The following is a 17,500-nucleotide window of genomic DNA, read 5'->3' as shown; positions in this document are numbered from 1 at the left end:
CCCAAAAATTCCATGGAAAAAAAATCCGGCAAAAAAAATGGAGTCAAACGGTGAAAAAATGAAGATTTTTGGTGAAAAAATGACATTTTTATGGCCAAAAATCTGATTTTTTCGCGAAAAAAATCAGAATTTTTTCCCCAAAAAATCACATTTTTTCCCCAAAAAATCACATTTTTTTCCCCAAAAATCACATTTTTTTCCCTAAAAAATCACATTTTTTTCCCCAAAAAATCACATTTTTTCCCCAAAAAATCACATTTTTTCCCCCAAAAAATCACATTTTTTCCCCAAAAAATCACATTTTTTTCCCAAAAAAATCAGATTTTTTCCCCTCAAAAATCACATTTTTTCCACAAAAAAAATCCCATTTTTCCCTCCAAAAATCAGATTTTTTCCCCCCAAAAATCCCATTTTTCCCCCAAAAATCACATTTATTCCCCCAAAAAATCACGTTTTTTTCTCCAAAAAATCAGATTTTTTTCCTCAAAAAACCACACTTTTTTCCCCAAAAAATCCCATTTTTTCCCCCAAAAAATCACATTTTTCCCCCAAAAAATCACATTTTTTTCCCTAAAAAATCAGATTTTTTCCCAAAATATCACATTTTTTCCCCCAGAAAATCACATTTTTTCCCCCAAAAAATCAGATTTTTTCCCCCAAAAAATCACATTTTTTTTCCCAAAAAATCAGATTTTTCCCCATCAAAAAATGTGATTTTTTTCCCCAAAAAATCCCATTTTTTCTCCAAAAAATCAGAATTTTTTCCCCAAAAATCAGATTTTTTTTGTTAAAAAATCCCATTTTTTCCCCCAAAAAATCACATTTTTTAGGAAAAAAAACCCTGATTTTTTGCCAAAAAATTCTGATTTTTTGGGGAAAAAATGGAGCTTTTATGGGAAAAAATGGGGTTGAACGTGGAGCATGACAGCCCACGCCACCACCCTCGAGGCAGGTCCGCAACATTCCCAAAAATTCCATGGAAAAAAAATCTGGCAAAAAAAATGGAGTCAAACGGTGAAAAAATGACGTTTTTAGGCCAAAAAATGACATTTTTATGGCCAAAAATGTGATTTTTTTCGCATTAAAATTGGATTTTTTTGGCAATAAAATAGGATTTTTTTCCCCAAAAAATCAGATTTTTTCCCCCAAAAATCACATTTTTTCCCCCAAAAAATCACATTTTTTCCCCCCAAAAATCACATTTTTTCCCCCAAAAAATCACATTTTTTCCCCCAAAAAATCACATTTTTTTCCCCCAAAAATTCACATTTTTTTCCCCCAAAAATCAGAATTTTTTTTCCCCAAAAAAACACATTTTTCTCCCCTAAAAATCAGATTTTTTTTCCCCAAAAAAATCACATTTTTTCCCCAAAAAATCACATTTTTTCCCCAAAAAATCGCATTTTTTCCCCAAAAAATCAGATTTTTTCACCCAAAAAATCACATTTTTTTTCCCAAAAAATCACATTTTTTTAACCTAAAAAATCAATTTTTTTTGAAAAAAAATCACATTTTTATCCCCAAAAAATCACATTTTTTCCCCAAAAAATCACATTTTTCTCCCCAAAACATCACATTTTTTCCCCCCAAAAAATTAGATTTTTTTCCCCAAAAAATCAGATTTTTTCCCTAAAAAATCAGAATTTTTTCCCCCAAAAAATCACATTTTTTTCCAAAAAAATCACATTTTTTTCTCCAAAAAATCAGAATTTTTCCCCAAAAAATCACATTTTTTTCCCCAAAAATCAGATTTTTTTCCCCAAAAAATCACATTTTTTCCCCTAAAATCACATTTTCCCCCCTAAAAATCAGATTTTTCCCCCCAAAAAATCAGATTTTTTTCCCCCAAAAAATCACATTTTTTCCCCAAAAAATCACATTTTTTTCTCCAAAAAAATCACTTTTTTTTCCCCAGAAAATCATATTTTTTCCCCAAAAAATCACATTTTTTCCCCCCAAAAATCACATTTTTTCCCCCAAAAATTCACATTTTTTTCCCCCAAAAATCAGAATTTTTTCCCCCAAAAATCACATTTTCTTCCCCAAAAAATCAGATTTTTTTCCCTAAAAAATGAGATTTTTTTGGTGAAAAAATGGGATTTTTTTGGGGGAAAAAATGTGGGGTTTTGGGGGAAAAAATGTGATTTTTTTGGAGAAAAAAAATAATTTTTTGTGGAAAAAAATTATGATTTTCTGGGGAAAAAATTCTGATTTTCTGGAGAAAAAATTCTGATTTTTTGGGGAAAAAAATAGGATTTTTTAGCAAAAAAAAATCGGATTTTTTGGCAAAAAATTCTGATTTTCTGGGGAAAAAATAGGATTTTTTGGGAAAAAAATTCTGATTTTCTGGGGAAAAAAATGTGATTTTTTGGGGAAAAAAAATGTGATTTTCCTGGAAAAAAACCCTGATTTTTTGGCAAAAAATTCTGATTTTTTGGGGGAAAAAATGTGATTTATTAGCAAAAAAAAATCGGATTTTTTGGCAAAAAAAATCTGATTTTCTGGGGAACAAAAAAGGGATTTTTTTACCAAAAAAATCTGATTTTTTGGGGGTAAAACCGGGATTTTTTGGCAAAAAATTCTGATTTTCTGGGGAAAAAAATGCGATTTTTTGGGGAAAAAAATGGGATTTTTTGGCGAAAAAAAATCTGATTTTTTGGAAAAAAATTATGATTTTTTGGGGAAAAAATTCTGATTTTTTGGGGAAAAAATTCTGATTTTTTTGGGGAAAAAATGGGATTTATTAGCAAAAAAATCTGATTTTCTGAGGAAAAAATCCTGATTTTCTGGGGAAGAAAAAGAGATGTTTTGGTAAAAAAATTCTGATTTTCTGGTGAAAAAATGGGATTTTTCAGCAAAAAAAAATGGGATTTTTTAGCAAAAAAAATCTGATTTTGGGGGGAAAAAAATGGGATTTTCTGAGGAAAAAAATGGGATTTTTTGGGGAAAAAAATCTGATTTTTTTGGAAAAAATCTGATTTTATTTGGCGAAAAAATCTGATTTTTTGGGGAAAAAAATAGGATTTTTTGGGGAAAAAAAAGGGATTTTTGGGAGAAAAAAATGAGATTTTTTAGCCCCCAAAAATTCCCGTTTTTCCCTGTTTTATTCCCGTTTTTTCCAGCTCCCGGCTCGGCTCCGAAGGATCTGACGGTGATCCCGCGGGACGGGAAGGGCCGGGCGGTGACGCTGAGCTGGCAACCGCCGCTGGAGGCCAACGGCAAAATCACCGGTAAAATGCCAAATTTAATTACATTTTAATGGATTTTTAATTCATTTTTTAGGGATTTTTAAATTGGATTTTTTAGGGATTTTTAATTGGATTTTTTACGGGTTTTTAATTTGATTTTTGATGGATTTTTAATTTAATTTATTGGATTTTTAATTTGATTTTTAAGGATTTTTATTTAAATTTTTATGGATTTTTAATTTAATTTTTTGTGGATTTTATTTAATTTTTTATGGATTTTTAATTTGATTTTTTAGGGATTTCTAATTTGATTTTTTAGGGATTTTTAATTTAATTTTATGGATTTTTTATGGATTTTTTATGGATTTTTTATTTAATTTTTTATGGATTTTTAATTTGATTTTTTATGGATTTTTAATTAATTTTTACGGATTTTTATTTAATAGTTATGGATTTTTAATTAATTTTTTATGGATTTTTAATTTGATTTTTAAGGATTTTTATTTACATTTTTAGGGATTTTTAATTTAATTTTTATGGATTTTATTTAATATTTTATGGATTTTTATTTAATTTTTTATTGATTTTTAATTTGATTTTTAGGGATTTTTAAATTGGATTTTTTAGGGATTTTTAATTGGATTTTTTACGGGTTTTTAATTTGATTTTTGATGGATTTTTAATTTAATTTATTGGATTTTTAATTTGATTTTTAAGGGTTTTTGTTTAAATTTTTATGGATTTTTAATTTAATTTTTAGGGATTTCAAATTTGATTTTTTAAGGATCTTTAATTTAATTTTTAGGGATTTTTTATTTATTTTTAAATGCATTTTTATTTAATTTTAATAGATATTTATTTAATTTATTAATGTATTTTTATTTGATTTTTTATTGACTTTTAATTAATTTTTTATGGATTTTTAATTTGATTTTTTAGGGATTTTTAATTTGATTTTTAGGGATTTTTAATTTGATTTTTAGGGATTTTTAATTTGATGTTTTATGGATTTTTAATTTAAGTTTTAATAGATTTTTTATTTATTTTTGTGGATTTTTAATTTAATTTTTATGGATTTTATTTAATTTTTACGGATTTTTAATTAAATTTTTATGGATTTTTAATTTGATTTTTTGTGGATTTTTAATTTAATTTTTTATGGATTTTTAATTAAATTTTTAAAGGATTTTTAATCTGATTTTTTATGGATTTTATTTGATTTTTTATGGATTTTCAATTTATTTTTTAGGGATTTCTAATTTGATTTTTTAGGGATTTTTAATTTAATTTTTACGGATTTTTATTTAAATTTTTATGGATTTTTAATTTAATTTTTTGTGGATTTTATTTAATTTTTTATGGATTTTTAATTTGATTTTTTAAGGATTTTTAATTTGATTTTTTAGGGATTTTTAATTTAATTTTTACGGATTTTTATTTAAATTTTTATGGATTTTTAATTTAATTTTTTGTGGATTTTATTTAATTTTTTAGGGATTTTTAATTTGATTTTTTAGGGATTTTTAATTTGATTTTTAAAGGAATTTTTACTTTGATTTTTATTGATTTTTAACTTAATTTTTATGGATTTTTTTCAATTTTTTATGGATTTTTAATTTAATTTTTATGAATTTTTATTTAAATTTTAAAGGATTTTTATTTAAATTTTTAGGGATTTTTAATTTAATTTTATGGATTTTTAATTTGATTTTTTATTGATTTTTAATTTGATTTTTATTGATTTTTAATTAATTTTTTATGGATTTTTATTTAATTTTTAACGGATTATTATTTAAATTTTTATGGATTTTTAATTTGATTTTTACGGATTTTAATTTAATTTTATTTATTTTTATTTAATTTTTTAATGGATTTTTAATTGGATTTTTTATAGATTTTTAATTAATTGTTGACGGATTTTTATTTAATTTTTATGGATTTTTAATTTAATTTTTACGGATTTTAATTTAATTTTTTATGGCTTTTTAATTTAATTTTTAGGGATGTTTAATTTGATTTTTCTTCTTCTTCTTCTTAATTAATTAATTAATTAAATGATTAACTGATATTATTTTTCAATTAATGATTTATTTAATTCTTTAAGTATTTAATTTAATAATAATAATTTTTTTGGTCTCATTTCCATATTAATCATGTAACATGGAAATTGATTCGATTCTTCTTCTTATTAATTAATTAATTAACTAATTATTGAATGGGTTTAATAATAATAATAATGATAATAATAATAATCATCTTTTAAATCGCATTTCCTTATGGATTTTTTAATAATGAGAATTCATTTTATTCGTAAATTCTTTAATATTTAATTAATAATTAATTAAAAAATCCTTTTCATTACGATATTATTAGAAAATATATTATTATATCTTATATTCATATCTTTTAATATATTAATGTGTATTAATTATATTAATATTGATGTATATGAATATATTAATGTACATTAATGTCTATTAATATATAATAAGATAAATTAATTATATATTATTGCATATTATAATTACATATTTTATTAATATAGTTTATTAATTAATATCAATAACTAGTAGGGAATTATTAATAATTAATAAGAATAAATAATAATTAATAATCAATTAATAAACCCATTTTATTACTATGTTATTATAAAATATAGTAATATATTTAATATTAATATATTTCAATATATTAATGTCTATTAATTATATTAATATTAATGTATATTAATATATTAATGTATATTAATGTATATTAATATATTAATGCATATTTAGGTATATTAATATATTAATATCAATTATATATTGTATCTATTGATTACATGTTATATTAATATATTTTATTAATTAATACCAATAACTAATAACAAATCTTTTATAATTAATAATTAATAATTATCATAAATAATTAATTAATATTAATTAATAAACCCATTTTATTACTGCATTATTATAAAATATATTATTATATATTATATTAATATATTTTGATATACTAATGTCTATTAATTATATTAATATCAATGTATATTAATATATTAACGTATATTAATAGATTAATGTATATTAATGTCTATTAATCTATTAATATATAATAATTATATATTATTGGATATATTAATTTTATATTATATTTATATATTTTATTAATTAATATAAATAACTTGTAGTAAATAATTAATGAGTAATAATTAATAATCAATTAATAATTATTTAATAAACTTCTTTTATTACTATATTATTATAAAATATATTATTATATCTTATATTAATAAATTTTAATATATTAATGTATATTAATTATATGAATATTAATGTATATTAATGTCTCCTAATATATTAATATATATATTTTATATATTATTGTATATATTAATTAGATATTATATTAATATATTTTATTAATTAATATTAATAACTAATAGTAAATAATTGATAATTGATGATTAATAACTAATACCGAATAATTAATAATTAATAATTAAGTAATAAACCCATTTTATTACTATATTATTATAAAATATATTCTTACATATTATACTAATATATTTTAATATATTAATGGATATTAATTATATTAATGGATATTAATTATATTAATATTAATGTATAACAATATATTAATGTATATTAACATATATTAATATATTAATATATATTGATTATATATTATTGTATATATTAATTACATATTATATCAATATATTTTATTAATTAATATCAATAACTAATAGTAAATAATTGAGAGTAAATAATAAGTATTAAATAATAAATAAAAAATAATAAATAATAAATAAAAAATAATAAATAATAACTAATAAATAATAAATAATAAATAATAAATAGAAAAATAAATAATAAATAATAAATTAATAAATAATAAATTATTAATTAATAAATAATTAATAATTAATAATTAATTCATCGATAATTAATTAATTATTTTCCCAGCCTACCTCCTCTTCTACACCTCGGAGAGATCGCTGCCCCTGGAATCCTGGCTGCTGGAATCCCTGCCCGGCGACCGCCTGAGCCACCAACTGCCGGAGCTCCAGCCCGACTCCGGGTATTATTTCCGCATCCAGGCCCGGAATTCCAAAGGGATCGGCCCCCTCTCGGAGCCCCTCTTTTATCGGACACTCAAAGGTTTGGTTGGGTTTTTATTCTGGGAAAAAAATGGCATTTTTTGGGGAAAAAATCTGATTTTTTTAGGGAAAAAATCTGATTTTTTAGGGGAAAAAATCTGATTTTTTTAGGGAAAAAATCTGATTTTTTAGGGGAAAAAATCTAATTTTTTGGGGATTTTTTGGGGATTTTTTTGGGATTTTTGGGGATTTTTTGGGGATTTTTTGGGGATTTTTTGGGGATTTTTGGGGATTTTTGGGGATTTTTTGGGGATTTTTGGGGATTTTTTGGGGATTTTTTGGGGATTTTTGGGGATTTTTTGGGGATTTTTGGGGATTTTTTGGGGATTTTTTGGGGATTTTTTGGGGATTTTTTGGGGATTTTTGGGGGATTTTTGGGGGATTTTTTTGGGATTTTTTGAGGATTTTTTGGGGATTTTTTGGGGATTTTTTGGGATTTTTTGAGGATTTTTTGGGGATTTTTGGGGATTTTTGGGGATTTTTTGGGGATTTTTGGGGGATTTTTTGGGGATTTTTGGGGATTTTTTGGGGATTTTTGGGGATTTTTTGGGGATTTTTTTGGGATTTTTTGGGGATTTTTTTGTGATTTTTTTGGGATTTTTGGGGATTTTTTGGGGATTTTTTGGGGATTTTTGGGCGAATTTTTGGGGATTTTTTGGGGATTTTTTGGGGATTTTTTTTGGATTTTTTGGGGATTTTTTGGGGATTTTTTGGGGATTTTTTGGGGATTTTTTGGGGATTTTTTTGGGGATTTTTGGGGATTTTTTGGGGATTTTTTGGGGGTTTTTGGGGATTTTTTTGGGATTTTTTGGGGATTTTTTTGGGGATTTTTGGGGATTTTTTGGGGATTTTTGAGGATTTTTTGAGAATTTTTTGGGGATTTTTGGGGGATTTTTTGGGGAATTTTTGTGGATTTTTGGGGATTTTTTGGGGATTTTTTGGGGATTTTTGGGGGATTTTTTTGGGATTTTTTGAGGATTTTTGGGGGATTTTTTGGGATTTTTTGGGGATTTTTTGAGGATTTTTTGGGGATTTTTTGGGGATTTTTGGGAATTTTATTGGGAAAAAATTCTGATTTTTCTGGGAAAAAAATCGGGATTTTTTGTAAAAAAATCTGATTTTCTGGGGGAAAAAAATGGGATTTTTTAGCAAAAAAATCTGATTTTATTGGGAAAAAAATCGGATTTTTTGTTGGAAAAAATGGGATTTTTTTGGGGAAAAAATGGGATTTTTAGGGGAAAAAATGGATTTGTTTCTTTCCCTCTTTTCCAGCGGAATATCCGGATAAAATGGCCAATGATCAAGGTGAGAATTCCCGGAAAAATGGGGTTTTCTTGGGAAAAAAATGGGATTTTAATGGGAAAAAAAATGGGAGTTTTAGGGGAAAATAAATGGGATTTTTAGGGGGAAAAATGGGATTTTTAGGGGAAAATAAATGGGATTTTTGGGGGAAAAAATTGGATTTTTAGGGAAAATAAATTGGAATTTTAGGGGGAAAAAACTGGATTTTTAGGGGGAAAAAATTGGATTTTTTTGGGAAAATAAATGGGATTTTTGGTGGAAAAAAATGGGATTTTTTAGGGGAAAAAATGGGATTTTTAGGGGAAAAAATCGGGGGTTTTTTGGGAAAAAATGGGATTTTTCCATGTTTTTTTCCTGGAATTTTTCCATCAGGTCGTCACGGCGACGCTTCCTATTGGCCCTTGGATACCAACCGGATCGACCGGAGCAGCCTGAATGGTAAATCCCAAAAATTCCCAAAAAATCCCCCAAAATTCCCCAAAAAATTCCTAAAAAATCCCCAAAATTCCCCAAAAAATCCCCAAAAAATCCCAAAAAAATCCCAAAAAAATCCCCCAAAAATCCTCAAAAATTTCCAAAAAATCCCCAAAAATTCCCCAAAAATTCCCCCCAAAATCCCCCAAAATTCTCCAAAAAATCCTCAAAAAATCCAAAAAAATCCCCAAAAAATCCCCGAAAAGTCCCCGAAAAATCCACAAAAATTCTCCAAAAATTCCCTAAAAATTCCACAAAAAATCCCAAAAAATCTCCAAAAAATCCCCCAAAAATCCACAAAAATCCCCAAAAAATCCCAAAAAAATCCCCAAAAAACCCCCAAAAAATCCCCCAAGAATTCCCCAAAAATCCCAAAAAATCTCCAAAAATCCCCAAAAAATCTCCAAAAAATCCCCCAAAAATCCACAAAAATCCCCCAAAAATCCCCAAAAATTCCCAAAAAAATCCCAAAAAGCTCCCCAAAAAATCCCCAAAAAATCCCTCAAAATTCCCCAAAAATCCCCAAAAAATCCCCAAAAAATCCCCAAAAATCCCCAAAAATCCCCAAAAAATCCTCAAAAAATCCCCGAAAAATCCCCAAAAAATCCCCCCAAATTCCCAAAAAAATCCCAAAAATCCCCAAAAATCCCCAAAAAATCCCCAAAAAATCCCAAAAAATCCCCTAAAAAATCCCCAAAAAATCCCCAAAAAATCCCAAAAAATCCCCAAAAAATCCCAAAACATCCCCAAAAAATCCCCAAAAAATCCCCAAAAATCCCAAAAAAATCCCCAAAAAATCCCCGAAAAATCCCCCAAAAAATCCCCAAAATCCCCCAAAAATCCCCAAGAATCCCCAAAAATTCTTAAAAAATCCTCAAAAAATCCCCAAAAATTCCCCAAAAAATCCCCTAAAAATCAAAAAAAAATCCCCAAAAAATCCCCAAAAATCCTCAAAAATTCCCCCAAAAATTCCCCAAAAATCCCCCAAAAATCCCCAAAAAATCCCCAAAAAATCCACAAAAATCCCCAAAAAATCCCCGAAAAGTCCCCGAAAAATCCACAAAAATTCTCCAAAAATTCCCTAAAAATTCCACAAAAAATCCCAAAAAATCTCCAAAAAATCCCCAAAAAATCCCCAAAAATCCCCCAAAAATCCCAAAAAATTCCCCAAAAACCCCCCAAAAAATCCCCCAAGAATTCCCCAAAAATCCCAAAAAATCCCTAAAAAATTCCGAAAAAATCCGGAAAAAATCCCCAAAATCTCCAAAAAAATCCCCAAAAAATCCCAAAACATCCCCAAAAAATCCCCAAAAAATCCCAAAAAATCCACAAAAAATCCCAAAACATCCCCAAAAAATCCCCAAAAAATCCCCAAAAATCCCAAAAAAATCCCCAAAAAATCCCCGAAAAATCCCCCAAAAAATCCCCAAAATCCCCCAAAAATCCCCAAGAATCCCCAAAAATTCTTAAAAAATCCTCAAAAAATCCCCAAAAATTCCCCAAAAAATCCCCTAAAAATCAAAAAAAAATCCCCAAAAAATCCCCAAAAGTCCTCAAAAATTCCCCCAAGAATTCCCCAAAAATCCCAAAAAATCTCTAAAAAATCCCGAAAAAATCCGGAAAAAATCCCCAAAATCTCCAAAAAAATCCCCAAAAAATCCCCAAAAATTCTCCAAAAATTCCCTAAAAATTCCCCCAAAATTCCCCCAAAATCCTCCAAAAATCCCCCAAAAATCCCCAAAAATTCCCAAAAAAATCCCAAAAAACTCCCCAAAAAATCCCCAAAAAATCCCTCAAAAATTCCCCAAAAAATCCCCAAAAAATCCCAAAAAAATCCCCAAAAAATCCCCAAAAAATCCCCAAAAATTCCCTAAAAAATCCCCCAAAAATTCCCCAAAAAATCCCCAAAAATCCCCCAAAAATCCCCCAAAAATCCCACCAAAATCCCAAAAAATTCCCTAAAAAATAAAAAAAAAATACCCAAAAATTCCAAAAAATCCCCAAAATTCCCCAAAAAATCCCCCAAAAATCCCAAAAAAATTACCAAAAAATCCCCAAAAAATCACAAAAAATCGCAAAAAAATCCTCAAAAAAACCCTCCAAAAATCCCCAAAAAACCCCCCAAAAATCCCCAAAAATCCCCAAAAAATCCCCAAAAAATCCTAAAAAATCCCCCAAAAAATCCCAAAAAATCCCCAAAAAATCCCCCAAAAATCCCCAAAAATTCCCAAAAAAATCCCCAAAAAATCCTTTAATATTCCCAAAAAAATCCCCAAAAAATCCACAAAAAAATCCCCAAAAATTCCCCAAAAAATCCCCAAAATATCTCCAAAAAATCCCCAAAAAATCCCACCAAAATCCCAAAAAATTCCCTACAAAATAAAAAAAAAATACCCAAAAATTCCAAAAAATCCCCAAAATTCCCCAAAAAATCCCCAAAAAATCCCCCAAAAATCCCAAAAAAATTACCAAAAAATCCCAAAAAAATCACAAAAAATCGCAAAAAAATCCTCCAAAAAAAACTCCAAAAATCCCCAAAAAACCCCTCAAAAAATCCCCAAAAATCCCCAAAAAATCCCCCAAAAATCCCCAAAAAATCCCCAAAAAATCCCCAAAAATCCCCCAAAAAATCCCAAAAAATCCCCAAAAAATCCCCCAAAAATCCCCAAAAATTCCCCAAAAAATCCCCAAAATATCTCCAAAAAATCCCCAAAAAATCCCACCAAAATCCCAAAAAATTCCCTACAAAATAAAAAAAAATACCCAAAAATTCCAAAAAATCCCCAAAATTCCCCAAAAAATCCCCAAAAAATCCCCCAAAAATCCCAAAAAAATTACCAAAAAATCCCAAAAAAATCACAAAAAATCGCAAAAAAATCCTCAAAAAAACCCTCAAAAAATCCCCAAAAAATCCCCAAAAAATCCCCCAAAAATCCCCAAAAAATCCCCCAAAAATCCCAAAAAATCCCTAAAAAATCCCCAAAAAATCCTCAAAAATTCCAAAAAAATTCCCCAAAATTCCCCCAAAAATCCCCAAAAAATCCCCAAAAAATTCTTAAAAAATCCTCAAAAAATCCGAAAAAATCCCCAAAATATCCCCCAAAAATCCCCAAAAAATCCTCAAAAAAATCTCCAAAAATTCCCCAAAAATTCCCCAAAAAATACCCCAAAAAATCCCCAAAAAATCCCAAAAAATCCCCAAAAAATCCCAAAAAATCCCCAAAAAATCCCCAAAAAATCCCCAAAAAATCCCCAAAAAAATCCCCAAAAATCCCCAAAAAATCCCCAAAAAATCCCCAAAAATTCCCAAAAATTCCCAGAATTCTCTCTCCAGATCCCGGCGCTCCGAAGCGCCCCCTACCAGGCGATGCCACGCCCCGGGGCGGTGCCAACCTGGTGCTGGTGGTGGTTGGTGCCGGCGCCGGCCTGGCGGTGCTGGCGGTTGCCGTGGCGACGGCGCTCTGCTCCCGGCGATCCGCCCGGCGACGGAGGAAGTGAGTTGGGATTGCCGGGAATGGCGGGAGGGGGTGGAAAAGCGGGATTTTGTTTGGGTTATTTGTTTAATTTAATTTAATTTAATTTAATTTAATTTAATTTAATTTATTTTATTCTATTTTACTTTATTTAATTTTATTTTATTTTACTTTCTTTAATTTAATTTAATTTTACTTTATTTATTTTATTTTATTTTATTTTATTTTATTTTACTTTATTTATTTAATTTATTTTATTTGATTTATTTGATTTATTTAATTGAATTTTATTTTACATTATTTTATTTTTTTTAATTAAATTAAATTTAATTTAATATAATTTTCTTTATTTTACATTATTCTCTTTATTTTATTTTATTTTATTTTACTTTATTTCATTTTATTTATTTCATTTTTTAAATTTTATTTCATTTTATTTATTTTATTTTATTTATTTCATTTTATTTCATTTTACATTATTTTATTTATTTTATTTTATTTTATTTCACTTTATTTTATTCATTTCATTTAATTTATTTTATGTTATTTTGATTTATTTTATTTATTTAATTTTATTTTTTTACTTAATTTTATTTAATTTTATTTAATTTCATTTATTTAATTTAATTTTATTTTAGTTTAGTTTAGTTTATTTCATTTACTTTATTTTATTTATTTCATTTTATATTATTTCATTTTATTTTATCTCATTTCATTTTATTTCATTTCATTTCATTTCATTTATTTTATTTATTTTATTTTACTTTATTTTATTTTATCAATTTTGTTTTATTTATTTTTATTTTATCTTTAATTTTATTTAATTTCCTTTTATTTTATTTCCTTTTATTTTATTTTTTTAATTTTATTTTTTAATTTCATTACATTTCATTTATTTTCCTTTATTTATTTCATTTCATTTTATTTCATTTATTTTATATTATTTCACTTATTTTACTTCATTTTATTTATTTAATTTCTTTAATTTCATTTCATTTCATTTCATTTCATTTATTTTATTTTATTTTTTTACTTAATTTTACTTCCTTTTATTTTCCTTTATTTTATTTTATTATTTCATTTATTCCATTTTATTTCATTTTATTTTATTTGATTTCATCAATTTTTTTTATTTTATTTTATCTTTATTTATTTAATTTTATTTAATTTCCTTTTATTTTATTTATTTCCTTTTAATTCATTGATTTTATTTTATTTTTTAATTTAATTTAATTTCTTTTATTTTTCTTTATTTCTTTATTTATTTATTTATTTATTTCATTTTATTTCATTTAATTTATTTGACTTTTATTTCTTTCCATTTATCTTATTTTATTTCATTTATTTTACTTTATTTAATTTCTTTTATTTCATTTATTTTATTTTATTTACTTAATTTTACTCCCTTTTATTTTCCTTTATTTTATTTTATTGTTTTATTTATTTCATTTGATTTTATTTCATTTATTTTTTTATTTTATTTTATTTTATTTCATTTCATTTCCTTTATTTTTTAATTAATTTAATTTTACTTCCTTTTATTTTACCTTATTTTATTTTATTATTTTATTTATTTCATTTGATTTTCTTTCATTTATTTTTTATTTTATTTTATTTCATTTGATTTTATTTCATTTTATTTCCTTTATTTTTTGAATTAATTTAATTTAATTTAATTTAATTTAATTTAATTTAATTTAATTCCCATTCCCACCCCAACCCTCCCACCATTCCCACCCCAAAATCCCTTAAAAAAAACCCCCTAAAATTCCCAAAATTCCCAAAATTCCTTAGGAACCGCAAGGCGACTCCCAAAGATCCCAACCCTCCGGATCTTTGGATCCACCACGAGGAGCTGGAGCTGAAAAACCTGGAAAAGCCTCCGGAGGCTCCGACGGCGCCTCCGGATCCGCCGGGACGAGATTCCCAAATCCCGGAATCCCAGGCGGAAGCGGCGGCGGGAAGCGACTCCCAAAAAGGTGGGAATTCCGGGATTTTTAATGGAATTTAAAGGGATTTTTTAGGAATTTTTAAAGGAATTTTTAAGGGATTTTTTAGGAATTTTTAAGGGATTTTTAAGGAATTTTTTAGGGATTTTTTAGGGATTTTTAAGGAATTTTTAAGGAATTTTTAAGGGATTTTTAAGGGATTTTTTAGGGATTTTTAAGGGATTTTTAAGGGAATTTTTAAGGGATTTTTAAGGGATTTTAAAGGATTTTTAGGGATTTTTTAGGGATTTTTAGGGATTTTTAAGGGATTTTTTAGGGATTTTTTAGGGATTTTTAAGGGATTTTTAAGGGAATTTTTAAGGGATTTTTAAGGGATTTTAAAGGATTTTTAGGGATTTTTTAGGGATTTTTAGGGATTTTTAAGGGATTTTTTAGGGATTTTTAAGGAATTTTTAAGGGATTTTTAAGAAATTTTTAAGGGATTTTTAAGGGATTTTTACGGAATTTTTAAGGGATTTTTTGGGGAATTTTTTAGGGATTTTTTAGGGATTTTTAAGGAATTTTTAAGGAATTTTTAAGGGATTTTTTAGGAATTTTTTAGGGATTTTTTAGGGATTTTTAAAGGGATTTTTAAGGAATTTTTAAGGGATTTTTAAGGAATTTTTAAGGGATTTTTAAAGGAATTTTTAAGGATTTTTTTAAGGAATTTTTAAGGGATTTTTAAGGGATTTTTAAGGATTTTTAAGGAAATTTTTAGGAATTTTTAAGGATTTTTAAAGGGATTTTTAAGGATTTTTAATGGAATTTTTTAGGGATTTTTACGGAATTTTTAAGGGATTTTTAAGGGATTTTTCAGGGATTTTTAGAGGGATTTTTAAGGATTTTTTAGGGATTTTTAAGGGAATTTTAAAGGAATTTTTAAGGGATTTTAAAAGGGATTTTTAAGGAATTTTTAAGGGATTTTTAAAAGGATTTTTAAGGGATTTTTTCGGGATTTTTAAAGGATTTTAAAGGAATTTTTAAGGGACTTTAAAGGGATTTTTAAGGAATTTTTTAGGGATTTTTAAAGGAATTTTTAAGGGATTTTTTGGGGATTTTTAAAGGATTTTTAAGGGATTTTTAGGGATATTTAAAGGAATTTTTAAGGAATTTTTAAATAATTTTAAAGGGATTTTTTAGAGGAATTTTTAAGGAATTTTTTAAGGAATTTATATTTTCAATTTTAATTTCAAATTTTTAATTTTAAATTTTAAATTGAAATTTTAAATTTTAAATCTAAATCTTACATTTGAAAGTAAAATTTAAAATTTAAAATTTTCAATTCAAATTTTAAATTTTAAATTTTAAAATAAAAATTAGAACTTTAAATTTTGATTTTTGATTTTAAATTTTTAAATTTTTAATTTGATGTTTAAATTTCAATATTCAAATTTCAAATTTTAAATTTTAAATTTAAAACTTAATATTTAAATTTTAATATTTAAATTTCAATTTTAAATTTTAAATTTTAAATTTCAATGTTTAAATTTAAATTTAAAATTTGAAATTTAATTCTTAAATTTTAATATTTAAATTTAAATTTTAAATTTTAATCTTAAAATTTAATGTTTAAATTTTAAATTTTAATCTTAAAATTTAATGTTTAAAATTTAATATTTAAATTTAAATTTTAAGTTTTAAATTTAAAGTTTAAATTTAAAATTTAAAATTTAGAATTTAATGTTTAAATTTTAAATTTAAACTTATATTTTGAATTTTAAATTTTAAATTTAATATTTAAATTTTAAATTTGGAATTCCTACAACTTTTCCCCCTTTTTCCCAGCTCCGGAGTCGGAAGAGCCGCCGGGAAGCGGCGCCGGCGTCTCCACCTTGGAGCGTTCCCTAATTTCCCGGCGAACCCCCCGCTCCAAACTCCTCCTCCCGATGGATTCCCAACCTTCCAACCCCCCCCGTGAGTATTCCCGGGAAAAATTAAATTCCCCCCAAAAAAATTAGGTTTAAAAATTTAATTTTTAATTTTTTTTATTAATTTTTTTAAAAATTTTTTACTTAAATTAATTTTAAAAATTTTAATTTTAATTTTAATTTTAATTTTAAAAATTTTATTTTCTAATTTATTCCTAATTTTTTGTTCAAATTAGTTTTGAAAAATTTAAATTTTAATTTAAAAAATCTTAATTTCTTATTGATTTTAAATTTTTTAATTCCAATTAATTTTAAAAATTTTAATTTTAATTTAAAAATCTTTAATTTCTAATTGATTTTTAATTTTTTAATTCGAGTTAATTTTAAAAATTTTAATTTCTAATTTTTTTTAAAATTTTTTAATTCGAAATAATTTAATTTTAATTTAATTATTTTCAATTTTTTCCTTTTAAATTGAATTTTTTTATCATTTAATTTTTAGTGTTTTAATTCCAATTAATTCGAATTTTTTATTTTTTTAAATTAGAATTAATTTTAATTTTTTAAATTTAATTATTTCGATTTTTCCTTTTTTATTGAATAATTTTTATTATTTTTCTTTGGTTTTTAATTCCAATAAATTCCAATTTTTTATTTTTTTAAAATTAGAATTAATTTTAATTTTTTAAATTTAATTAATTTTTTAAATTTAATTAATTCAATTTTTCCTTTTTTATTGAATTATTTTTATTATTTATTTTTCAGTCTTTAATTTCGAAATCCTAATTTTTTTTTTAGTTTTATAATTCCAAATAATTTTTCAATTCAATTATTCTAAATTAATTCCAATTTTTAAATTGAATATTTTCAAATTAATTCGAATTTTTAAAAATTGAATTATTCTGAATTAATTCTAATTTTTAAAAATTGAATTATTCTGAATAAATTCAAATTTTTAACTTGAATTATTTCAAAATAATTCCAATTTTTAAATTGAATTTTTTGGAATAAATCAAATTTATAAATTGACTTATTCTGAATTAATTCCAATTTTTAAATT

The 17,500-nt window shown here is 24.7% G+C and overlaps 1 protein-coding gene across 1 annotated transcript in view; it reads left to right on the top strand.

Moving 5' to 3' along the window:
- The window catches only part of LOC127465447 (netrin receptor DCC-like), a 98,965-nt gene that overhangs the window by 68,714 nt on the left and 12,751 nt on the right, over positions 1 to 17,500 (top strand). The window contains exons 19-25 of the mRNA XM_051775928.1: positions 3,123 to 3,230; positions 7,142 to 7,336; positions 8,608 to 8,640; positions 9,010 to 9,075; positions 12,446 to 12,605; positions 14,379 to 14,563; positions 16,358 to 16,486. Coding sequence (XP_051631888.1) covers positions 3,123 to 3,230; positions 7,142 to 7,336; positions 8,608 to 8,640; positions 9,010 to 9,075; positions 12,446 to 12,605; positions 14,379 to 14,563; positions 16,358 to 16,486 — 876 coding nt within the window. The remainder of the gene's footprint in view (positions 1 to 3,122; positions 3,231 to 7,141; positions 7,337 to 8,607; positions 8,641 to 9,009; positions 9,076 to 12,445; positions 12,606 to 14,378; positions 14,564 to 16,357; positions 16,487 to 17,500) is intronic.

Source organism: Manacus candei, unplaced genomic scaffold (assembly GCF_025592945.1).
Source record: "Manacus candei isolate 608988 ecotype Guabito, Panama unplaced genomic scaffold, ASM2559294v1 h1tg000395l, whole genome shotgun sequence".
Taxonomy (NCBI): Eukaryota; Metazoa; Chordata; class Aves; order Passeriformes; family Pipridae; genus Manacus; species Manacus candei.
The sequence above is the reverse complement of the archived record's forward strand: the minus strand, read 5'-3'. Positions and strand labels throughout refer to the sequence as shown.